A 25,260-nucleotide genomic window follows, 5' to 3' on the forward strand; every position below is an offset into this window, starting at 1 on the left:
AAAGGCAATGCTACCGAATACTAATTGAGTGTATGTAAACTTCTGACCCACTGGGAATGTGATGAAAGAAATAAAAGCTGAATAAAGCATTCTTTCTACTATTATTCTGACATTTCACATTCTTAAAATAAAGTGGTGATCCTAACTGACCCAATACAGGGATATTTTACTAGGATTAAATGTCAGGAATTGTGAAAAACTGAGCCAAATACATTTAAACTAAGGTGTATATAAACTTCCGACTTCAACTGTATATACTGAGATCATGTGACACTTAAATAAAGTCCACCTGTGTGCAATCTAACAAATGATGTGAGTTCTGAAGGTAATTGGTTGCACCAGATCGTATTTAGGGGCTTCATAGCAAAGGGGGTGAATACATAAGCACGCACCACTTTTCCAATTTTTATAATTTCTTTCATTTCACTTCACCAATTTGGAATATTTTGTGTATGTCCATTGCATGAAATCCAAATAAAAATCCATTTAAATTACAGGTTGTAATGCAACAAAATAGGAAAAACACCAAAGGGGATGAGTACTTTTGCAAGGCACTGTACCCAACTAACAAACTGTACATACAGGAGTGGCTTTATTTTGTGTGTGCGTGCATCCATCTACTTAACCCATTGCTATAAAACATTGTAATTTACAATATAATTGACCAAAGTAAAACTGTAAAGTTATTGACCCTTTCCAAAACATAAATATAGGCAGTCAGGTAGCAACATGTCTCATCCACAACTCTCTGCATGTTATAATCTCCTTGCAAAAAAATTGAAAGGATATTCAAAAAGTCAAACTCCACACACTAATATCACATTTAATAGCATGTTTCAGATTTCACAGACAATATGCACATAAATCTTAGCATTCATCTACGCTTGGCATTTATAAAAATGGGTTAAAAGCCAATTTTAGCTTAATTGCCCTCATGTAAGCTGCCCTGAAGGAAAGCGTGTCACTCAATAGGATAATCATATACAGTTGGAGCCAGCGGTTACCGGTACCAGCCTGCAATTTGAAAAAACAAACATCTCCATTGTGAAATTACATAGTTGGCTTTGTCGTGGTGGTGCATGCGGGTCAACACATCCAGCAAGCAACATTTATGAGAACAAAAGCAGAAAAATACACAGCCCTCCACATTTCCGTTCGTACCAGTTGTTACAATGAGTCATTCACAAATGAACCCCCCCCCCCCCCCCCAGTCCAGGAAGTCACAGTGAGGTATTTCCTGCATGCTTCAAGTCACCTTGGTGCAGGGGTCACTAGGAACAGTGGGAGGGTTCTCTTCTTTGCCAGTGTGTGTGCATGCGTGTGTCTGGATGTGTGTGTATTTGTCCCCTAATGAACTGCATATGTGGTGGCTGTTTGATGTCGCTCTGCCACAGCAGTTTTCAGGCTTTGGTTGTTCAGTTCAAAGCTCTGGTCATTTAGACCTGGGTTGTAATGTAGTTAAGCTTCTGCATTAGGCCCTATGTTAACTTGGTGACAGGTGATGGAGAACAGATCTACACAGGGCTGAATCACAACTCATGTTTGTGTAGTTAGCCAATCACTCCAAAGTCTTCATGTTTCAGTCATACTGAGAAGGATGGGAGGGATGTATATTTATAAAACATTTCCTATAAGTATACATTGGCAGAATAACCACATGTGAATGTTACCATATGCACTGTGATTCCACATCATGCCCAGTTATGCTTTGTCACTAATTCAAATAGTCAGTGTATCATTCAAACCCTCTCGACTAGAGTGTAGCACAAGTACACAGAATTCCAGACGGCCACGTGATAACAATGGATGTTGTGAAATCACATTTTATTGTCTACACCACCTGACTCAATGCATTTGTGGTGTGAGCTCCACATTGGTGGTTTCTGTCCGCGTTGGATGGTTTCAGTGCACAGTGGTGTTGATGGCGATGAGAGAAAGGAAGCCCACCCATCTCACACAGGTTCGAAGTGCAGCTGTGAACACCTCCCATAAGACTGTGAGCTGTGTGCGTAGGAGTCGGAAGGTGCTATGGACCTTCTTTGTGTGAATGACTGAGCAGATAACTGTTGAGTTGACAACTGGCACTCTGAGAGAATGCCTGGCTACTGCTTCCTGCTCAGTATGGACCTTCCCGAACGTTCCTTCTGGTACAGTACCAGTCAAAAGTTTGGACACACATTCTCATTCAAGGGTTTTTCTTAATTTTTTACTATTTTCTACATTGTAGAATAATAGTGAAGACATCAGAACTATGAAATAACACATACGGAATCATGTAGTAACCAAAAAAGGTGTTATATTTAGATTTGTTTATTTTATATTTGAGACTCTTCAAAGTAGCCACCCTTTGCCTTGATAACAGCTTTGCACACATGGAATTCTCTCAACCAGCTTCATGAGGTAGTCATGAAAAAAAATAACAAATAAAGAAAAACCCTGGAATGAGTAGGTGTGTCCAAACTTTTGACAGGTACTGTACGCACATACACACGCACAGCACACACACATCCCTCAACACACATCATGGATCTATGAAAATAAAAATGCACAACTTCTTATTGAGTTTAGGCTGATTTCTCAGTGAGATTGATTTGCTCAATAGGCCATATATCCCCATGTATTTTCTTTGATGTGTAAAAACCACCCTGGAAAATCTAAAAGCAGGGAGCACTTTCACATAATGCTCTGAGAGTTAAGTGCTGTTTTGGAAACATTCTCCTCCCATCCACAAGTTATTAAAACAAGACGACCCAATTTAGGATCTGACTTCAGCAATCAAGTTATACGACCGGGCCGGCTCTCAGTACCTTAGTCGGTGGCTGTCTGCACCCTGTGTGTGTGTGTGTCTGCATGCATGTTGATTTATCCACTAAAGCACCCGGGCATTCGCTTGTTTCTGTCTTATAAACATCAATACACACTATTAGGCTTGAACAGGAACCAGGTCCAAGCTGCTTTGATGTTAATAGCAGAGGGAGTGGGCTGGGGGAGTAGCCTGTCATAATAAAATAGGAATTAGAGAGTGCCTGAGTTGGCAACTTGGCGTTGGGAGACATATCATCTCTCCTCTCAGGCTGATACATCATACAAAAACCGAAACACTATGAAATATGGAAAACAATATTCTAATTGAAGAAGCCTGGTGAAAATGTGAAGGCTTAATGAAACAACCTTGGTATGAAGTGAACGTGAAATACTATTCTATACTATTTGAGGGGCAATTCAACGTGTAAATGTACAGTTGAAGTCAGAAGTTTACCTACACTTAGTTTGGAGTCATTAAAACTTGTTTTTCAACCACTCCACAAATTTCTTGTTAACAAACTATAGTTTTGGCAAGTTGGTTAGGACATCTACTTTGTGCATGACAAGTCATTTTTCCAACAATCGTTTACAGACAGATTATTTAACTTCTAATTCACTGTATCACAATTCCAGTGGGTCAGAAGTTTACATACACTAAGTTGACTGTGCCTTTAAACAGCTTGGAAAATTCCAGAACATTATGTCATGGCTTTAGAAGCTTCTGATAGGCTAACTGACATCATTTGAGTCAATTGGAGGTGTACCTGTGGATGTATATCAAGGCCTACCTTCAAACTCAGTGCCTCTTTGCTTGACATCATGGGATAATCAAAATAAATCAGCCAAGACCTCAGGGAAAAAAATGTCTGGTTCATCCTTGGGAGCAATTTCCAAACACCTGAAGGTACCACGTTCATCTGTACAAGCAATAATACACGTGTATAAACACCATGGGACCACACAGCCGTCATACTGCTCAGGAAGGAGACGCGTTCTGTCTCCTAGAGATTAACGTACTTTGGTGCAAAAAGTGCAAATCAATCCCAGAACAACAGCAAAGACCCTTGTGAAGATGCTGGAGGAAACAGGTACAAAATTATCTACAGTAGTGGCCAAAGGTTTTCAGAATGACACAAATATTAATGTTCACAAAGTCTGTTGCCTCAGTTTGTATGATGGCAATTTGCATATACTCCAGAATGTTATGAAGAGTGATCGGATAAATTGCAAAGTCCCTCTTTCTTTGCCATGTGAATGAACTGAATCCCCCAAAAACATTTCCACTGCATTTCAGCCCTGCCACAAAAGGACCAGCTGACATCATGTCAGTGATTCTCTCGTTAACACAGGTGTGAGTGTTGACAAGGACAAGGCTGGAGATCACTCTGTCATGCTGATTGAGTTCGAATAACAGACTCGAAGCTTCAAAAGAAGGGTGGTGCTTGGAATCATTGTTCTTCCTCTGTCAACCATGGTTACCTGCAAGGAAACACGTGCCGTCGTCATTGCTTTGCACAAAAAGGGCTTCACAGGCAAGGATATTGCTGCCAGTAAGATTGCACCTAAATCAACCATTTATCGGATCATTAAGAACTTCAAGGAGAGCGGTTCAATTGTTGTGAAGAAGGCTTCAGGGCGCCCAAGAAAGCCCAGCAAGTGCCAGGACAGTCTCCAAAAGTTGATTCAGCTGCAGGATCGGGATACCAAATCAAATCAAATGTATTTATCTAGCCCTTCGTACATCAGCTGATATCTAAAAGTGCTGTACAGAAACCCAGCCTAAAACCCCAAACAGCAAGCAATGCAGGTGTAGAAGCACGGTGGCTAGGAAAAACTCCCTAGAAAGGCCAAAACCTAGGAAGAAACCTAGAGAGGAACCAGGCTATGTGGGGTGGCCAGTCCTCTTCTGGCTGTGCCGGGTGGAGATTATAACAGAACATGGCCAAGATGTTCAAATGTTCATAAATGATCAGCCCGGTCCAATAATAATAATCACAGGCAGAACAGTTGAAACTGGAGCAGCAGCACAGCCAGGTGGACTGGGGACAGCAAGGAGTCATCATGTCAGGTAGTCTCAGGTCCTCCGAGAGAGAGAAAGAAAGAGAGAAAAAGAGAATTAGAGAGAGCATACTTAAATTCACACAAGAGTTAATTGAAAGCATGCCAGGGCAGATTTCAGAGGTCTTGAAAAAGAAGGGTCAACACTGCAAATATTGACTATTTGCAGCAACTTCATGTAATTGTCAATAAAAGCCTTTGACACATGAAATGCTTGTAATTATACTTAAGTTTTCCATAGTAACATCTGACAAAAATATCTAAAGACACTGAAGCAGCAAACTTTGTGGAAATTAATATTTGTGTCATTCTCAAAACTTTTGGCCACGACTGTATATCCACAGTAAAACGAGTCCTATATCGACATAACCTGAAATACCGCTCAGAAAGGAAGAAGCCACTGCTCCAAAACCGCCATAAAAAAAGCCAGACTATGGTTTGCAACTGCACATGGGGACAAATATTGTACTTTTTTGAGAAATGTCCTCTGGTCTGATGAAACAAAAACAGAACTGTTTGGCCATAATGACCATGGTTATGTTTGGAGGAAAAAGGGGGACGTTCGTAAGCCGAAAGAACACCACCCAACCGTAAAGCACGGGGGTGGCAGCATCATGTTGTGTGGGTGCTCTGCTGCAGGAGGGACTGGTGCACTTCACAAAATAGATGGCATCATGAGGTAGGAAAATTATGTGGATATATTGAAGCAACATCTCAAGACATCAGTCAGGAAGTTAAAGCTTGGTCGTAAATGGATCTTCCAAATGGACAATGACCCCAAGCATACTTCCAAAGTTGTGGCAAAATGGTTTAAGGACAACAAAGTCAAGGTATTGGGGTGGCCATCACAAAGCCCTGACCTCAATCCCATAGAACATTTGTGGACAGAACTGAAAAAGCATGTGTGAGCAAGGAGGCCAACAATCCTGACTCAGTTACACCAGCTCTGTCAGGAGGAATGGGCCAAAATTCACCCAACTTATTGTGGGAAGCTTGTGGGAGGCTACCCGAAATGTTTGACCCAAGTTAAACAATTTAAAGGCAATGCTACCAAATACTAATTGAGTGTATGTGAACTTCTGAACCACTGGAATGTGATGAAAGAAATAAAAAGCTGAAATAAATCATTCTCTCTACTATTATTCTGACATTTCACATTTTTTAAATAAAGTGGTGATCCTAACTGACCTAAGACAGAGAATTTTTACTAGGATTAAATGTCAGAAATGGTGAAAAACGGAGTTTAAATGTATTTGGCTAAGGTGTATGTAAACTTCCAACTTCAACTGTACATATTAATCCATTCAATCATGTTTGATTTCTACCCTACATGATGTATGTGGTGATGTTCTTTCTTACATTAAACAATAAACTGTCAACATTATTGATCCCCCACCAGCCTCCCAGTATTGCTTCCACGCTGTAAAGACGATGAATTACAGGTCATTTTATCCACAGCCAGTCAGTCTCAACATGTACACTAACGTTCAAATGTTTGTGGTCACTTAGAAATGTCCTTGTTTTTGAAAGAAAAACACATTTTCAGTGTAGACATTGTTAATGTTGTTAACAACTATTGTAGCTGGAAACGGCAGATTTTTTATGGAATATCTACATAGGCGTACAAAGGCCCATTTTCAGCAACCATCACTTCTGTGTTCCAATGGCACATTATATTAGCTAATCCAAGTTTATCATTTTAAAAGGCTATTTGATTATTAGAAAACCCTTTTCCAATTATGTTAGCACAGCTGAAAACTGTTGTTTTTATTAAAGAAACAATAAAACTGGCCTTCTTTAAACTAGTTGAGTATGTGGAGCATCAGCATTTGTGGGTTTGATTACAGGCTCAAAATGGCCAGAAACAAATAACTTTCTTCTGAAACTCGTCAGTCTATTATTTTTCTGAGAAATGAAGGCAATTCCATGTGAGAAATTACCAAGAAACTGAAGATCTCGTACAAAGCTGTGTACTACTCCCTTCAAAGAACAGCGCAAACTGTCTCTAACCAGAACAAAAAGAGGAGTGGGAGGCCCCGGTGCACAACTGAGCAAGAGGACAAGTACATTAGAGTGTCTAGTTTGAGAAACAAACATCAACAGTGAAGAGGCGACTATGGGATACTGGTCTTCTAGGCAGAGTTGCAAAGAAAAAGCCATATCTCAGACTGGCCATTAAAAAGAAAAGATTAAGATGGGTCAAAATAACACAGGGGAACTCTGCCTAGAAGGTCAGCATCCCGGAGTCGTCTCTTCACTGTTGATGTTGAGACTGGTGTTTTGCGGATACTATTTAATGAAGATGCCAGTTGAGGACTTGTGAGGCGTCTGTGCCAATCAGTTTTTATAACCAAAGACTTTCTGCTCAAAATGTCAGAAACCGTCTCAGGGAAGCTTATCTGCGTGCTCGTCGTCCTCACCAGGGTCTTAATCTGACTGCTGTTTGACGTTTATAACCGACTTCAGTGGGCAAATGCTCACCTTCGATGGCCACTGGCACTGGAGAAGTGTGCCCTTCACGGATGAATCCTGGTTTCAACTGTATCAGGCATATGCCAAGTGGTTCAGTGATGTCAAAGTTGTGACCAGAGTGCAACATGGTGGCAGTGAGGTTATGGTATGGCATATGGTATATGCCGTGCCATGTTTCAGCATGATAATGCTGCATGTCGCAAGGATCTGTACACAATTACTGGAAGCTGAAAATGTCTCAGTTTATCCTTGGCCTGCATCCTCACCCGACATGTCACCCATTGAGCATGTGTGGGATGCTCTGGATTGACGTGTATGACAGCGTGTTCCCGTTCCTGCCAATATCCAGCAACTATGCACAGCCATTGAAGGGGAGTGGGACAACATTCCACAGGCCACAATCAACAGCCTGAACCAAACTATGTGAAATATATGTGTCGCGCTGCATGAGGCAAATTGTGGTTACACCTGATACTGACTGGTTTTCTGATCCAATTCCTTTTTTTTAAGGTATCTGTGACCGTCAGATGCATATCTGTATTCCCAGTCGTGTGATATTCATTAGGCCTTAATCTATAGATTTATTTAAATTGACTGATTTCCTTATATGAACTGTAACTCAGTAAAATCTTAGAAATTGTTGCATGTTGCGGGTTTTTTTCTTCTTTGGTGTACATAGATGTATTAAAGACATTATGAATCTCTGTTCTGACTGGTTAGGAATGGAAAGACCGAGTATAGGGCCAGGAGTCTTTCCTGACCATGGGAGCTGACCAGGAAAAACTCAAGCCCCTCAGACAGACATATCCAGATATCTATTGTGGTCTTTCACAGCAGTATTGGAAGGCAGGAGAATGAATTGCTCACACCAGACTTTCTAATGATCACCCTGACCTCATTTGGCCTGACCCCTTCTCTTCTATGGCTGATTCCAATTCTACTGCCCCTGACAAGGGCTGGGTCACTATGGTAACATCCTGATTCCTGAGACAACCCAAACAGCTTGGAGAGATTTGGAATAAAGGATTCCAATCAACAATAGGCTGACGGTAGACTCCCCATTTCCGATGTAGTGCACTACTTTACTCTGGACTAAAGTAGGGTAGTAGGCTATGGCCAAAAGGAATGCACTGGGTACCATTTTGGCTTGGCTCGCACTTGAGTGTCTCAGTATGGCTACGGTTTTGTGGGAGGGTGTTCCATATCTGTTGAGTCCTACAGTGGTTTTAGAATGAATCATGCTATTCTTGGCCAGGGAGGAATAGGGAATTCGGGAAAGTATTTCTGGGGTTTAGTCCGAATCTGTCCCAAAGCCAGAGCTGCTGTAGTAGTAACCGATGTATTGGCATGCAGGGGGAAATTCAGTCGTCTTGTTTAAACATTCACTTCATTGATATATCTGATTGGAAACATACAGTATAATAAAATCAGGGATATCTGACATACACAAACCTAAAGAGACATCTGATACTGCCTCAGGTAAAATTGTTTCAAAGCTACACGTGTGCACATACGCACGCGCGCACACACACACACACAAACACGCATGCAGACAAAATGAAATCATGGGAGAGGAGTGCAGAATTTCATATAATTATAGTAACTTGCTGAAGTATGCGTTGTGGTAATCAGTTTCACCAGTAGACTAAACATCTAGGGGCAAAGGCCCCTCACATTCTAAATACTAGTCTGGAGGGGCTCCCAACTACCATTGTTACCTTACCACAAAGTTACCCACAGTCTGCCAACTACAGTGCCTTCAGAAAGTATTCACACCCCTTGACTTTTTCCACATGTTGTTACAGCCTGAATTTAAAATTGATTAAAATGAGATTGTGTCACTAGCCAACAAACAATACCCCATAATGTCAAAGTTGAATTATGTTTTTGAAATGTTTACAAATACATTTAAAATGAAAAGCTGAAATGTCTTGAGTCAATAAGTATTCAATCCCTTTGTTATGGCAAGCTTAAATAAGTTCAGGAGTAAATATGTGCTTAACAAGTGTCATAATAAGTTGCGTGGACTCACACTGTGTGCAATAATAGTGTTTAACATGACTACCTCATCTCTGTACCCCACACATACAGATAATTGTAAGGTCCCCCAGTCGAGCAGTGAAGTGAATTTCAAACAGATTCAACCACAAAGACAAGGGAGGTTCTCCAATGCCTCGCAAAAAAGGGCATTCTGTTTGCAATAAGGCACTAAAGTAAAACTGCAAAAAAAATGTACTGTTTGAACAGTTGCTGAGATTATATTTGGTTATTAATGCAAAATACGCTACTTTGATGAATAGCCTATATAGCGTAGATCAGATCAAGGAACCAAGCGACCACACTGCCCCCAAGGCTGCAGAAGGAATGATATGGAGTGTCTATATTTTCAGGTAATAAAGAAGTTGTCGAATGCTGGAAACTAGGTGAACAACAGACAGTAAAATAAAGCGTTAGCAAAAGTAGGCATAAGTTTTCTGGTATAGGCCACCACAAAATATATCTCTGCCAACCCCATATGCCTTTGCCTTGTAACTGCACTCCTCTCCCCTCCCCTCACATCCCCTTCCTCCTCCGCGGGTAAAACACAGCACGTAATTCATCAAGTGAAGCTTGGGTGATGTATCCTTTTCATGTACAGAGGAAACACAATATCCTGTTCCAGCACTGAGCTTAATACCAACGCTAGTCAGGGTGGCCCCTTTACTTCTACAGGGCTCTGAGTGCCCCTGAAACTATAGACAGACCTTAGGGGCTCTCTAAGACTGATATAATATCTGTCTATCTGTGGCTCTGACTGGGCCTGCTTAAAGTTGGAGCCTGGCCTAAGCCTGGCCTAATGGGGGTGTCTGTAGTAAAAGCATTTGGGAGGGAATGGTTTACATTGTAGCTACAGTATCTATATAGGGCAGTGGTTACCAAACTTTTATTAGAGCCACTGAGTTAGTTTTTCTTGCAACCTGTGGCATTGCATGTACGTTCCATGTAGCAAAACTAAAGAACTATGGCACCATTTTGCAAAAATGTTCTTATCGGAATCAAATTATTTGTCTGTTGGAAGCAAGTAACCTCCGAGCAGCACAGTCTAGTGAGTTTATTCTTATGTAGAGGACCTAGCCTTCAACAAAAGTTGCTTTCAAGCCTGGCTCTGAACTATCCCATGTTCTTTCTGATGTAGCAACCATTTATAAGAAAAACCTTGAACAGGAACCAAGTGTTTTACAAGGAAGCATTGGAGCTGGTCTGCTGCCAAACCTTACCCTGCGCTACTGATGTATTCTGAACAAACAAGATCTGTGTTATGTGTTCTGTGAGCAAGGGCATTTGTACATATCTCTTCTTGCATAAAGTCTTGCATTCATGATATTATTATGGAGCCTACACAATTAAATGACTAAGAACTGTTGAATATTATTGACTTCAGAAAAACCCCTTGGTAGGCCCAATTTCAATGTCATCCAGAATATGATTTTGATACCAGCTCTTATTAGACATTAATGTGCTATTGTGTAACATGTGTTAAATAATTACATTGTAAGAGTTGTATTATAGGCAACATGGCAAGTGTATTTGGCTTTAGAGTGCTCTCTTGTATAAGGACAGCCTTAGCCTACATAATATGCGCATTATTATTATGCCAATGCGTAAAAGCCATAGACAGTATATAGGTAAAAATCGAGATTCGCACCTGTCTGTCAAGTTCCAGTTGAATTGCACTTCAATAGCCAACCTAAGACTACTTTTATTGGCCCTGTCACAACTAGCTGATCCCTCCGCCTCCTCTGCCAGATTCACCACTGGTTACCTTGGAAGCAGGAGAAACTACCACACACAGTCTGCGCTCCGCTCAGATCACTTGGCACAGCTCTGACGGACACTGTCGGAATGTTTTACAAATTCTAGCGTTCCAAGGGTATTTAGGGTGGGAAATACGTGCTTCGTTGTGTGATGATGTCTGTAGCATGATATTTCTCCTAGAATCGAGCGAATCGGCGATAACAAAAATGTCACAACAACAGCGGATCGTCCAACTGTCGACCGCCTCGCTCGCGCTGGTCTTCTGCAAGGAAGAGGAGAGCTCGATAATCACGGGTGGAGGGAAATACAACGTGAACAGTGCGATTGGTCAGGAGATTTTTACGGATTTCAAAGCGCAAAATCTACGCAGTTTTTGGAACAAAAGACTTGTGAAAGCAGTAGCTGAAGTTTATTTCCACGGATGGATGGAGAATTTGGTCCTGTTCGTCCATGGGAATGCCAACAACCTAGAGGTGTTGAGGGAAGCTTGGATGCGCAGAGCGCTGAGGTCACCCAAAGGGTTTGTCATCAAAGCAGTGGGTATGTGCCGGAATTATTATTCTACCATTACTATTTATACTTTGTTTGATTAGTTTTAGATTACATATGAGAACATGTTGCCTGTGCAACAAAATATATATGAATGGCCATTGCCATCATGGCGCACAATAAATGATGATTTTCTTCCATACGAAAATGATCTAACCCCATTGATAAGTATTGACTTGAGTCCCCACTCTCCAGAATTTATATAGGGACTCTTTGGGAAATACTTTGTTTACACAGCACTCAGCCTCGAGAGAGAAAATGTGTTGGATGTAGGCTAATGAAAATAAAAGCCTGAGCAACTGTCAATGGGCGAGTGATCAACAGGCGGTATTCTGCCTTCTCCCTACAGTTTCAGCGATTATTTCTCCCACGACTGGCTCATGTGAACTACAATCCCGAAGCTGTGTTTTAATGTTTCGAAACGTCAATAATCATCGCTTGCGATACGCCTTTCGAAGCATACAGTATGTGGCACTTTCATCAACGAGAAAGAATCCTTAAAATATTTTTATTTTATTTAACTAGACAGGTCAGTTAATTAAGAACACATTCATATTTACAATGATGGCCTACCAAAAGGCAAAAAGCCTCCTGCGGGGACGGGGCTGGGAATAAACATAAAAATATAGGACAACACACAATCACGACAAGAGAGAACTAAGACAACAACATAGCATGGCAGCAAGACATAACACAGCATGGCAGCAACACAACATGGCACAAACAACAGAACAAAGGGCAAGAAGGTAAAGACAACAATAGATCACGCAAAATACACTTACTGTAGCAGTTTTGCACAGTTCCATACAGCTATGGGTGCCTCCATTTGACCAAACGACACTTCTCGAGTTAGCTTACACACAGGTGTGTGTAAGCTAATTATTCCGCTTTCATAATGGTAGTCGAACTCGTATTTTTTTGTGTGAAAATGATTTCTGATGATATGAAAGATATGTTCCTTGTGTTTAAAAAACTGTACAGCAAGCGTTGCGTGTTCATGTTTACAGCAAGCGTCAGGGCTCTTAATACAATTTCCCAGGAAGTAGATGCATTCATCAATAGGCGCTAAAGAAAAAAATCAATAGGCGCTAACTACCTTTAGTTGGGTACCCTCATTGCTGCATGAAGTTTGGGGGCGGGGATGCTGCGATTCTTTTCCCGACTGGGGGATGCATAAAAAAATTGGCCGCCCTGCAGATATATATATTGGTTTCTAATACAGGACTAATAAAGGCCCAGTGTGACTTTAAAAAAACTAAATGTATTTGACTGTTTAACAGCATTTGTACATGACTGATATTTATCTGTACAAAACAGTTAATCTGATAATACTTGTGGAATATAAAAATACTTGCATGATATATGCTTTCCAGTTTCTTAAAATACTTTGCAAATGGAACTTATTTTTATGTGAAAACTGAAATGGTCTGTTCATTCCTTTTTCGTATTGGTCCACAGTGGGAATTGAACCCACAACCAGGGCTGGTCTTTGCTGTTCTGCCTCCTTAAACGAGACTAAAAAATGCTGCCCCGCAAAACAAAAATATCCCCAGTAAGCAAAATGATGTTGAAAAGACGTGTAAAAAACATATTTTCCAGACGTTGAAGTTAGGTTCAATTTTGGTTCTGAATGAAAGTTGAAAATACTTATATACTTACCCAACTTAATCAGGAGTTATTGTGAGCCTATTTGCAATGTGTTTCCACAGTGGGAACATGACAGCACATTTTTTGTTGTTGATTGGGCACCATTTAGGTTAGGCTATTTGTTGTGTCCATCTCATTACATTGTCATACATTTTATCTCCAGCCTGTAGGCTACAAAAAAGGCCACATACTCTTTCTACCATATCCTATATCTGCTACATGATTTATGTTGGATGATCTTTTTGACGGAACGTTGCTGGAGCACCACAGCGATGCGTCTCTCCATCAGCACCCCGAAGAGGCATGCTGAGAATGGACAATATTTTGCACTTCTTTTGACAAAGTGGGCACTGCTAATCACAGGGCGGAATCTACGCTCACCTAAAAAGCCCTTATGCCACTGGTTGAGAAATTGTCATTGTTTTGGGACAGAATTGTGTGAGGTTTTATGTGTTGTTGTTGGAGGTGTGTCTTGGTCAGTTTAGCTCAGAAAATGCCGCCCTCGTCAACCTGCCACCATAGGCGGCGGACGCCTAATGAATGTGCCGGGCGTGCCCACAACCCTAGCATTGCATATATATATTTTTATTCTTATTTTTTAGGGGGTGCTGCAGCACCCTCAGCACCCCTACTTCACAATGCTATGGGTACCCTGCCTGTTTAATTTATGTGATTGGTAAACTATCTATTGTATTTGTCACAAAGCTTCAGCCATGATGTCCAATAAACGTCCGCTTGCTAATAAACATTGTCTGGTAGTCTACTGCAGACTTTTGACTGACCAATCAGTGCCATCTTTCACGTTGAAACATTCTGTATGTTTGTCAAAGCCTGTTTACAAATTTCTGTACAACCTTAAATAGGCTTCTCTCTCTCTTATTACTTTCAGAAAGCTATGTATTTTTTAATCAGTTTCAGGCAGCTATATTGTGCATGGTGTTTTGAACATCCATATATGTATGACATGATCTCATGGGTTGTATAGTAAGTGTAAATGACACCTCTGTGTGGACCCAATTATGGTATGATCAGGTTATAGGACATAAATAGAGAGAAATATCCCTGTCATACATACCATGACGAAAATCTACCAACTTTACCATGTAAACTTTTTGCCGCCTTTTTCTGTATATCTTAATGGTATTGCCAGTAACAACGCCTGTACTTTTATTTTGGCCAACTGAGGCATGAATATGGTAATATGTTTAAACGTCCTGCCAATGCCTCAGTATAAAACTTCCCCTTTTACCAGCTTTGGCACGCATTAAATAAATGAACATTCTGTTGTTGTCTGACATTAAACTTGTCCTTATCACTCTCAAAGTTTAAAGGAAATGGTTGAAATGTATGTAGTTCTGTCCTTGTGCTGTTCTCGTCTATTGTCACTGAAATTCTATGGCACCTAGCCCGGGGAACGCACACTAGAGGTCTTCACGGATCCACCTGTACCCGAATATCTGGGACCTGAGCAGGTCCAGATGCAGAATTCTAATTTATGTCATGAGTCGGATCTGATCTGATTGTCACGCTTCTCTGTATGTGTAATTTTAACTGACTTGTTCGGAAGGACCTATACAGATCCAAACGTGACTGCTAACAGTAGAGATGGAGAGAGAGAGAAATTGTTATTTATGTTTGCTTTTCACAGTGTTGTTGTTGTCGTCCAATCATAAGTCATCAAAGAGGAATTTAATTTTTTAAATAATTTAATCTTTATTTAACTAGGAAAGTCAGTTAAGAACATATTTTTATTTACAATGACGGCCAAACCCGGACGACGCTGGGCCAAATGTGCGCCGCCCTTTGGGACTCCCAATCACGGCCGGATGTGATTCAGCCTGAATTCGAACCAGGGACTGTAGTATCGCCTCTTGCACTGAGATGCGCCACGTGAGAGCAGTTGTTACAGTCATAGAGCCTTCATGTGGGGCAAAAGTTAGGAAATATCTAATCAATGGAAGATGAAATTAAAATGATGGAATTAAAAGAAAAAGAATGATAGCTCTTGGTCGCTGTAGCCTAACAGGTAGGTCGCTACTTTATATTCTGAGTTGTTGTTTGTAGCTGTAGGCCTAGCTAGCTAGCTTAACTAGCTTCTCCCGGTTTGATGCGTTCAAGACAGGTAGCTACTACATATTCATATTGGATAATAAATAACCTAGCTATGGCAGCTATTAGTCTACTATGGCGTGAGTCGGGTTGGTTAGTTGCTGTCTATCCCTCCTTGTTCCCCATGTCACTTGCTCACACTCACAGTGGCCTACAGCCCCTGCTAAATTGTCACCTCTCTCTACCTCTTCTCCCATCACGCTTTATCAGCTCCGGTTAATAAAGTAGCTTAAAAATGTACTTTCTGCTGCTTCCCTCACTTGGATCGGACCAGTCTGAATCCGATCAGATATATATGGAACGGGTCTAGTTGTCCTTGGATCCGTTCTGAACCGGTCTCTATATATTTTGTATACATTTATGCATATTGGGTCCATATGGGACACGCAATGGCTTCTAATGCACACTGCCATTTCATTTTTTCCCCCTGACTTAACAGGTAAATATTTAAAGGCCCTTATTTAGCTAAGAAAATGAGGGGTTAATATGCATGCAACTACAAATTGCTAGTAGGCTATCTGTCTTCAGCCAAAATAACTGGTGGGTGTTTGATAGGAGAGAAAGCGTGCAATAGTGTGATCACATTGGCTGGTGATGATACATTACTGCAACATTGGGCTTACTATTTAACCAACACTGTCACGGTCGTCCTCCTCATCTGAAGAGGAGAGGCGAGAAGGAAACAGAGGACCAAAACGCGACGTGGTATGTGTTCATAGTGAATATTTAATAAAGAAAGTACTGAACACTGCATACAAAACAATAAACAAATAACGACCGTGAAGCTACAAATTAGACCTGTGCTGACACAAGCCACTAACATAGACAATCACCCACAAACAAACAGTGCAACCCAGGCTACCTAAGTATGATTCTCAATCAGAGACAACTAATGACACCTGCCTCTGATTGAGAACCATACTAGGCCGAAACATAGAAATCCCAAATCATAGAAAATCAAACATAGACTGCCCACCCAACTCACGCCCTGACCATACTAAATAAATACAAAACAACGGAAATAAAGGTCAGAACGTGACAAACACATGATGGGTTGATATGAATTTGCTTCTTTAGCTACACATAGCCTCTCTTTTCCAGATGAGCCCATACGCAGTTGTGCATGCCGCTCTGCTATTCCTCTTCTCCCGGAGTTGCAAAACCATATGAGTCCAGGGAGATATCTGAGGTGAGATATTTTCAAGACACACATCTGATGCGTGTGCACCCGCTTACATATTTGTCTAATATTCTAACTCTGGAAAGGGTATGTGTCAACATGCTGACATATCTAAGCCTTTATAATTATAATTAATTATTTTTACATATAGTTTCAGAAATGTATCATATCAGTAGTCATCACCTAATCATTTATGTATCCGTATTTATTTATTTTTTCATAATTTCAATAGATATCCTTACATGATATGTAATATTCATCCTCATATGTCTGATAGAAAATGGGATAAATTCGACTCATGAAATGCCCAGCGGACAAATAATTTTACCTGTTTAGGTGCCGAAAATCATTGTGCTTCTTCACATGAAGTTGACATATCTGAGCATACATTTGCACCATATTCAGTAGTAGGCTATACAAAGCACGGAAAGGCAAACATCGTCATAGTTAATCCAAGTTGCTATTTCTAAAGCACATCTCTGCTATTTTTGTTTTAAAAATGCAGTGTAGAAAATCCAGAGCGCCAATCGCAACACGTTTTCGATAAAGATCTTTGCTAAAAACTCTTTGCTAAAAAATGTTATTTATTTAACAGAACATAAATGTTGCACACCCTTAATACCCCTGCCTACCCTGTTTGTTATGGATAATGATGCGATGGGTGCAGATTGAGTCGTCGGCGGAGGTCCCTCGTAGTCCAGACAACTTTTCAATCAGTGTCGATAAAGGGGAGAAGACAGGTTAAAAAAGGATTTGTAAGACTTGAGACAATTGAGACATGTATTGTGTATGTGTGCCCTTCAGAGGGTAAATGGGCAAGACAAAATATTCAAGTGCCTTTGAATGGGGTAGGGTAGTAGGTGCCAGGCGCACCGGTTTATGTCAAGAACTGCAACACTGCTGTGTATCAAGAATGGTCTACCACCCAAAGGACATCCAGCCAACTTGACACAACTGTGGGAAGCATTAGAATAAACATGGGACAGCATCGCTGTGGAACGCTTTCAACACCTTGTAGTCCATGCCCCGACGAATAGCGACTGTTCTGAAGGTGTTCCTAATGTTTTGTACACTTAGTGTATGTGCACACTTTTTCCAAACCACACTCCAACATTTACTGTAGGCTGCACACGTGATCGCAGCATCCTGAAAAGGCACTTGAACAGCTGGGGCAACCTCAAGGGCTCGTCTCAGGATCCTCCATCTTGCAGCAAGGATCCCCAAAGCAGTTCTCTGAAATTCTTCTGGCTATTGAATGGTGATAGTTGTAGATCTTCTTGGCGCCATTAAAGCCAGAAGAATCTTTGAATAAAATAAGCTTTTCTATTAGTTTTGAACAGGAACATGAAGGCTGCCTGTCACGACTTCCGCTGAAGTTGGCTCTCCTGCCTGTTCGGGCGGAGCTCTGCGGTCGTCGTCACCGTCCTACTAGCCACCACCGATCCCTTTTTCGTTTGTCTGTTGGTTTTGTCTTATTAGTTTCACCTGTGTGTATTTTAGTTTAATTAACATCCTTATATGTAGTAGGTTGTCCCGCTCTTGTTTTGTGCGGGATTGTTTTGTATTCATGTCATTTGGTGTAGTACTTGTGTGTTATTTCTCCAGTCTATTTTTGATCCTGTGTTGGATTATTCACGCTGTATGTTGGGTTGACCGTGTTTTTTGTGCGCCGGAGAATAAACTGTCGAATCACTGAAACCTGCTCTCTGCGCCTGATTCCACCCACCTTGATAAAACGTGACAGAATCCCGCACCACCATGGAATCAGCAGGAGCAGCCGCGTCTCCTCTCCCATCGATGGAAGAGAGGGTCCTCCATCACACCAGTGTGCTTCACCGGATTGGTTCTGCCATGGACCAAATGATGGAGAGGATGGATCGATGGGAGAGGAGTGGCCTTCCCACCTCATCTCTAGCACCCCCTTCTCCAGCACCTCCTGTTCCTGCGACCACATCTGGCTCCGGGGCTCTTCGGCTGACACTCCCACGGGAGTATGACGGAACGGCGGCTGGGTGCCAGGGTTTCCTCCTTCAACTGGAACTATACCTGGCTACCGTGCGTCCTGCTCCCTCCGGAGAGGAGAGCGTGAGCGCCCTCGTCTCCTGCTTGACTGGGCGAGCCCTCGAGTGGGCCAACGCAGTGTGGAATGGTCCAGACTCGGCGAGGGATAATTACCCAGAGTTCACCCGCCGATTCCGAGCTGTTTTTTACCATCCACCAGAGGGTCGGGCGGCGGGTGAACGGCTGTTCCACCTGCGTCAGGAGACGAGGAACGTACAGGACTTTGCTCTGGAGTTCAGGACCTTGGCCGCAGGAGCAGGATGGAACAACAGGGCCTTGATCGATCATTTCAGATGCAGTCTCATGGGAGGACGTCCGCAGGGAGCTGGCATGTCGGGACACCACATGCACACTGGATGAGCTCATTGACTTGGCTATCCGTCTCGACAACCTGCTGGCTGCCCGCGGGCGTTCGGATCAGGCCCTGTCGTTTCCACTTCCCAGCCCTCCTGCCCCTATCCCTATGGAATTAGGAGGGGTGGCTTCGAGGGGGACCGGAGGAGGAGTGTCCTCCTGCACCAGTTGTGGTCGACGAGGGCACACGTCCGACCGGTGCTGGAGGAACTCGTCTGGGAGTCGGGAGGACAGGCGGAGCACTGCTCGATCACCCCAGGTGAGTAATAACCAGACTCACCCAGAGCTTCCTGTCGGTCATGTGTATGTATTGACTTCTTTCCCTGGGTTTTTTCCCTCTCTACAGCATAAGGCGCTAGTCGATTCAGGCGCAGCTGGGAATTTTATGGATCGTGGGCTTGCGCTAAGGCTAGGGATTCCCCTGGTGTCGTTAGACCTACCTTTCCCCGTGCACTCCTTAGATAGCCGACCATTAGGGTCAGGAGTAATTAGGGAGGCTACGGTGCCGCTGGACATGGTAACACAGGGGGATCATAAGGAGCAGATTAGTCTGTTCCTTATAGATTCACCTGCGTTTCCAGTGGTGTTGGGGGTTCCCTGGTTAGCTCAACACAACCCGGTGATTTCCTGGCGACAGGGGGCTCTTAAGGGGTGGTCAGAGGAGTGTTCAGGTAGGTGTATAGGAGTTGCCGTTGGTGCGACTACGGTGGAGAGTCCAGACCAAGTTTCCACCGTGCGCATTCCCTCTGAATATGCCGATTTGGCTATCGCCTTCAGTAAAAAGAAGGCGACCCAATTACCACCTCATCGTCGAGAGGACTGCGTGATAAACCTTCTGGAGAACGCTGCACTTCCTAGGAGTCACGTGTATCCATTGTCCCAGGAGGAGACGGTAGCGATGGAAACATATGTTGCTGAATCGCTGGGACAGGGGTACATTCGGCCCTCCGCATCACCCGTCTCCTCGAGCTTCTTTTTTGTGAAGAAGAAGGATGGAGGTCTGCGTCCGTGCTTTGATTATAGAGGTCTAAATTCCATCACAGTGGGGTTTAGTTACCCACTACCTCTCATCGCTACGGCGGTGGAATCATTTCACGGGGCGCGCTTCTTCACAAAACTGGACCTGAGGAGCGCGTATAATCTGGTGCGTATCCGGGGAGGAGATGAGTGGAAAACCGCATTTAGTACTACATCGGGTCATTATGAGTACCGCGTCATGCCATATGGGTTGAAGAATGCTCCAGCCGTCTTCCAATCCTTCGTAGATGAGATTCTCCGAGACCTGCTCGGGCAGGGAGTGGTAGTGTACATCGACGACATCTTGATCTATTCTGCCACACGCGCGGCGCATGTGTCTCTGGTGCGTAAGGTACTTGGGCGACTGCTGGAGCATGACCTGTATTGCTAGGCGGAGAAATGTGAGTTTTTCAAACAGTCCGTTTCCTTCCTGGGATATCGTATTTCCACCTCCGGGGTGGTGATGGAGGATGACCGCATTACAGCCGTGCGTAATTGGCTGACTCCGACCACGGTGAAAGAGGTGCAGCGGTTTTTAGGGTTTGCCAATTACTACCGGAGGTTTATCCGGGGTTTTGGTCAGGTGGCTGCTCCCATCACCTCACTGCTGAAGGGAGGACCGGTGCGCTTGCGCTGGTCAGCAGAGGCGGGCAGAGCCTTCAGTCGTTTGAAGGAGCTGTTCACCAATGCGCCCGTGTTGGCGCATCCGAACCCCTCTTTAGCGTTCATAGTGGAGGTGGATGCGTCCGAGGCTGGGGTCGGAGCCGTGCTGTCCCAACGCTCGGGCGTGCCACCCAAGCTTCGCCCGTGTGCTTTCTTTTCGAGCAAGCTCAGCCCAGCGGAGCGAAACTATGATGTGGGGGACCGGGAGTTGTTAGCTGTAGTCAAGGCTCTGAAGGTGTGGAGACATTGGCTTGAGGGGGCTAAACACCCTTTTCTCATCTGGACTGACCATCGTAATCTCGAGTATATCCGGGCAGCGAAGAGACTAAATCCACGTCAGGCTAGATGGGCCATGTTTTTTACCAGGTTCCGGTTTACCCTCTCATACCGGCCAGGCTCCCAAAACACCAAAGCCGACGCGCTGTCCCGCCTCTATGATACCGAAGAGTGGTCCGTTGAGCCAACTCCCATCATTTCACCGTCATGTCTCGTGGCACCGGTGGTATGGGAGGTGGACGCGGAGGTAGAGGAGGCCTCACGGTCAGAGCCGGCCCCCCCTAACTGTCCAGTGGGGACCCAGTACGTGCCGAGGGGGGTCCGGGACAAGCTGATCCGGTGGGCTCATACTCTCCCCTCCTCGGGTCATCCTGACATCGAGAGGACAGTGCGGAGTCTGAGAGGGAGATACTGGTGCCCCACGCTGGCTAAAGACGTGAGATTTTATGTCTCGTCCTGCTCAGTGTGTGCTCAGAGCAAGGCTCCTCGGCACCTGCCTAGAGGGAAATTACAACCCCTCCCCGTTCCACAACGGCCGTGGACACACTTATCGGTGGACTTTCTTACCGACCTTCCCCCGTCCCAGGGAAGTACTACGATCCTGTTCGTTGTGGATCGGTTTTCTAAGTCTTGTCGTCTCATCCCGTTGCCCGGTCTCCCTACGGCCCTGCAGACTGTGGAGGCCTTGTTTACCCATGTCTTCCGGCACTATGGGGTGCCTGAGGACATCGTTTCTGATCGGGGTCCCCAATTCACATCCAGAGTGTGGAGGGCGTTTATGGAGAGACTGGGGGTCTCGGTCAGCTTAACCTCAGGTTTTCAACCCGAGAGTAATGGGCAGGTGGAGCGCGTAAACCAGGATGTGGGCAGGTTTCTGCGGTCCTATTGCCGGGACAGGCCTGGTGAGTGGGCAAGGTATGTTCCCTGGGCTGAACTAGCTCAGAACTCCCTACGCCACTCCTCAACTAACTTGTCCCCTTTTGAGTGTGTGTTAGGTTACCAGCCGGTCCTGGCCCCATGGCATCAGAGCCAGACCGAGGTTCCTGCGGTGGAGGAATGGGTACAGCGCTCCAAGGACACCTGGAAAGCCGTTCAGGACTCACTACGGTTAGCGGGAGAACGGCAGAAGAGGAGCGCTGACCAGCACCGCAGTGAGGCCCCCGTGTTTGCACCGGGGGACAGGGTCTGGCTCTCGACCCAAAACCTGTCCCTCCGCCTGCCCTGTCGGAAGCTGGGGCCGCAGTGTGTGGGGCCGTTCAAAGTCCTGAGGAGAATAAACGAGGTGTGTTACAGGTTACAACTTCCTAGGTATTACCGTATTAACCCCTCGTTTCATGTGTCTCTCCTCAGGCCGGTGGTGGCTGGTCCCCTGCAAGAAGGTGAGGTGCCTGAGGTCCCTCCGCTCCCTCTGAACATCGAGGGGTCCCCGGCGTACACAGTTCGGGGCATTCTGGATTTGAGACGCCGGGTGGGGGGCCTACAGTACCTCGTGGACTGGGAGGGGTACGGTCCGGAGGAGAGATGCTGGGTTCCGGTGGGGGACATTTTGGACCCTTCTCTCCTGAGAGATTTCCACCGCCTCCACCTAGATCGCCCAGCAGCTCGTCCTCCGGGTCGTCCTCGAGGACGGTGGCGACGCGCTGCAGGGGCTGCGCGTCAGGGGGGGGTACTGTCACGAGTTCCGCCGAAGTTGGCTCTCCTGCCTGTTCGGGCGGAGCTCGGCGGTTGTCCTCACCGTCCTACTAGCCACCACCGATCCCTTTTTCGTTTGTCTGTTGGTTTTGTCTTATTAGTTTCACCTGTGTGTATTTTAGTTTAATTAACGTCCTTATATGTAGTAGGTTGTCCCGCTCTTGTTTTGTGCGGGATTGTTTTGTATTCATGTCATTTGTGTGTTATTTCTCCGGTCTATTTTTGATCCTGTGTTGGATTATTCACCCTGTATGTTGGGTTGACCGTGTTTTTTGTGCGCCGGAGAATAAACTGTCGAATCACTGAAACCTGCTCTCTGCGCCTGATTCCACCCACCTTGATAAAACGTGACACTGCCAAATGTGTACTGTAACATCTGTGCAGGCAATGCTTTGGACATAGGCCCCCGTCCTCTTACTGGGATGCCAGATCACATTTATGTGAGGCATATAATTACAACGTCCATGCAATCATTTTCACATATGTACAGTCACATGTATTAAGCGTATCTTACCTGGATATGGTCGCATTAGATTTACCATCAGAGGGAATGCCTCATCTTCCACGAAAACATAGGCTCTGTGTTTGGGTCCCTGGCAAGCTCTCTGACCTTGGTAGTGGCAGATGGCCTGTAATGAGTTGGGAGCTCAACTTGCTTCGGGAAAAGATTCCTGCATCTCCCTCTCGGCTATGCGTTCACGTCGACCATGGTGAAGCCCATTTTTTTGCCACAGAGGGATAAGCAACAAAATCCTCCTTCAGGACATGCCAGATTGCGTGGCACACTTCTGTGTGCTGCCACTGGCAAAAAAAAAACGTGTCAAAGACAGCCTTCCTGAAGCAATGACGGTCAAGCTGTGAGTTCTCTCGTGCTAGAGGTTAGGGGGAAGTCGCTGATGCAAGTGGTCAAATCTGGCATCCGACATCCGAAAGTATTGAAAATGTCTTTCCTCATCATTGCTTCACATAGGTTGAACAACAGACGTGTATTCTTCAGCTCGTGTATTCTCTTCATTGGATGAACTCGCCATTTTGTCAGCAATTTATGATCATGCATGTATGTAGATCAATGGAGTGGAGTTCGTAGCCGCCTTTTAATAAGCTTCAACTCACAACAAACTCCCACATACACACTCACCACATGGGGAAACAAGGATATTGTTATGCACACCCTAAAAACACGAACACATGGGCGTGCATAAATGCATAGTGACACACAGGCAGACTGACAGACACACGTGCACACAAACACACACACACACACACCCTTCTCTTCCTTCTGATCAGACTGATTCTACTCGATAGTGATTCGTTTGGAAATTAGTCCCTGCAGGTTGGTTTACTGCCTTTTCACTACAAGGCGGTTAGCTGTGAATCAGTCCTCCATTGGCTGCCAACCAGAGCCACCCTATCAACCCCAGTCCTTCAGGATTAATGTCCTTTCATTTTATGGCCAGCGAGGGACTATATAAGCCTGATGCCTTTATAACAGACACTGAGAAAGACCTTGACATTGACTTCAACACGCCAGCTCCAACTTGGAAATGCCCCCTCTGACCTTTTCCGGGTTATAATTTGTTATGGAGTTTTTAACCAGACAATTTCCTATGTTTTGAATGTGACTAGAATGCAATTTTCCTAACTGAGAGGGCTGTTCTCATTCTATTCACTGGAGGAAATTGGGTGGTAGGATTTGTAATGACGTTACCAGCTAACCAAACTATTTGATTAGCCTATTTTAGGCATTTCTTAAGACACTGCGCAAAAACCCTACCCTCTTTGAATATGGCCTAACCCTTGTTTAACACAAAGTCCCATCTCTTTTCTAATTGAGAGCTCGAGATGACAGTAAACCTCAGTGCAGTGGTGGGTTTAGCTAATCTACTGGTAGTAACATAACTCTTATTATAACTTTTAGGAGAAGTTTAGCCCAGAGAGAGCGACAGAGAGAGGGAAAGGTGAGAATCAGTCAGAAGACTGATGGTTTACTGGTTCCACCACTGTTTGGATGAGGGGAGAGAGGAGGACATTGAACGGAATGGGTGAGGAGATGAAGGGGTTTGGGTGACTGATTGAGGAGGAGGGGTGTTTGGAGGGGATGAGTGGAGGGAGACAGTGGGTGGTGAGGGTGAAGGATTGATGTGTTAAGGGAATGATGAAACAGGGATGGGGGTGAGCTGGAGAATGAACAGGCTCTGTTTTGTCTTTCTGGGAATGGACCCCCCCTGGTACTGGAGTTGACCTCCTACGCTGGAGTAACACTCATCTCTCTCTGTCTCGCGCTTTCTCTCTCATAGCCTCAGGCTAGCCTCAAGTCTTATGAAATCATGAACAGATTTTTTTATACAAAGAGTAGAAACTGTAGAGGGTTTTATTGGAATGATTGAATGATTGGACAGCTATGTTTGTCAGAAAAACAGAGCAAGTGAGCTCTGTGAAAAGAGCTTTCTGAGTTCAACTGAGAGCAGAAGAGTGGTTAGAACTGGCGTTAGACTCATAAACCTATCCCTTCACATACATCATGGAAGAAAGACCTTTCCTTATGTAGCATTGTGAGTAATTGGACCAGAGTTTGGTTTGGA

At 44.2% G+C, this 25,260-nt stretch overlaps 1 protein-coding gene across 1 annotated transcript in view; it reads left to right on the plus strand.

Annotated features, from left to right (window-relative positions):
• Window positions 1–11,143: 11,143 nt before the first annotated feature.
• Window positions 11,144–25,260, plus strand: part of LOC110502647 (storkhead-box protein 1) — a 51,585-nt gene continuing 37,468 nt past the window's right edge. The window contains exon 1 of the mRNA XM_021580855.2: window positions 11,144–11,670. Coding sequence (XP_021436530.2) covers window positions 11,295–11,670 — 376 coding nt within the window. The 5' untranslated portion in view covers window positions 11,144–11,294. The remainder of the gene's footprint in view (window positions 11,671–25,260) is intronic.

Source organism: Oncorhynchus mykiss, chromosome 23 (assembly GCF_013265735.2).
Source record: "Oncorhynchus mykiss isolate Arlee chromosome 23, USDA_OmykA_1.1, whole genome shotgun sequence".
NCBI lineage: Eukaryota > Metazoa > Chordata > Actinopteri > Salmoniformes > Salmonidae > Oncorhynchus > Oncorhynchus mykiss.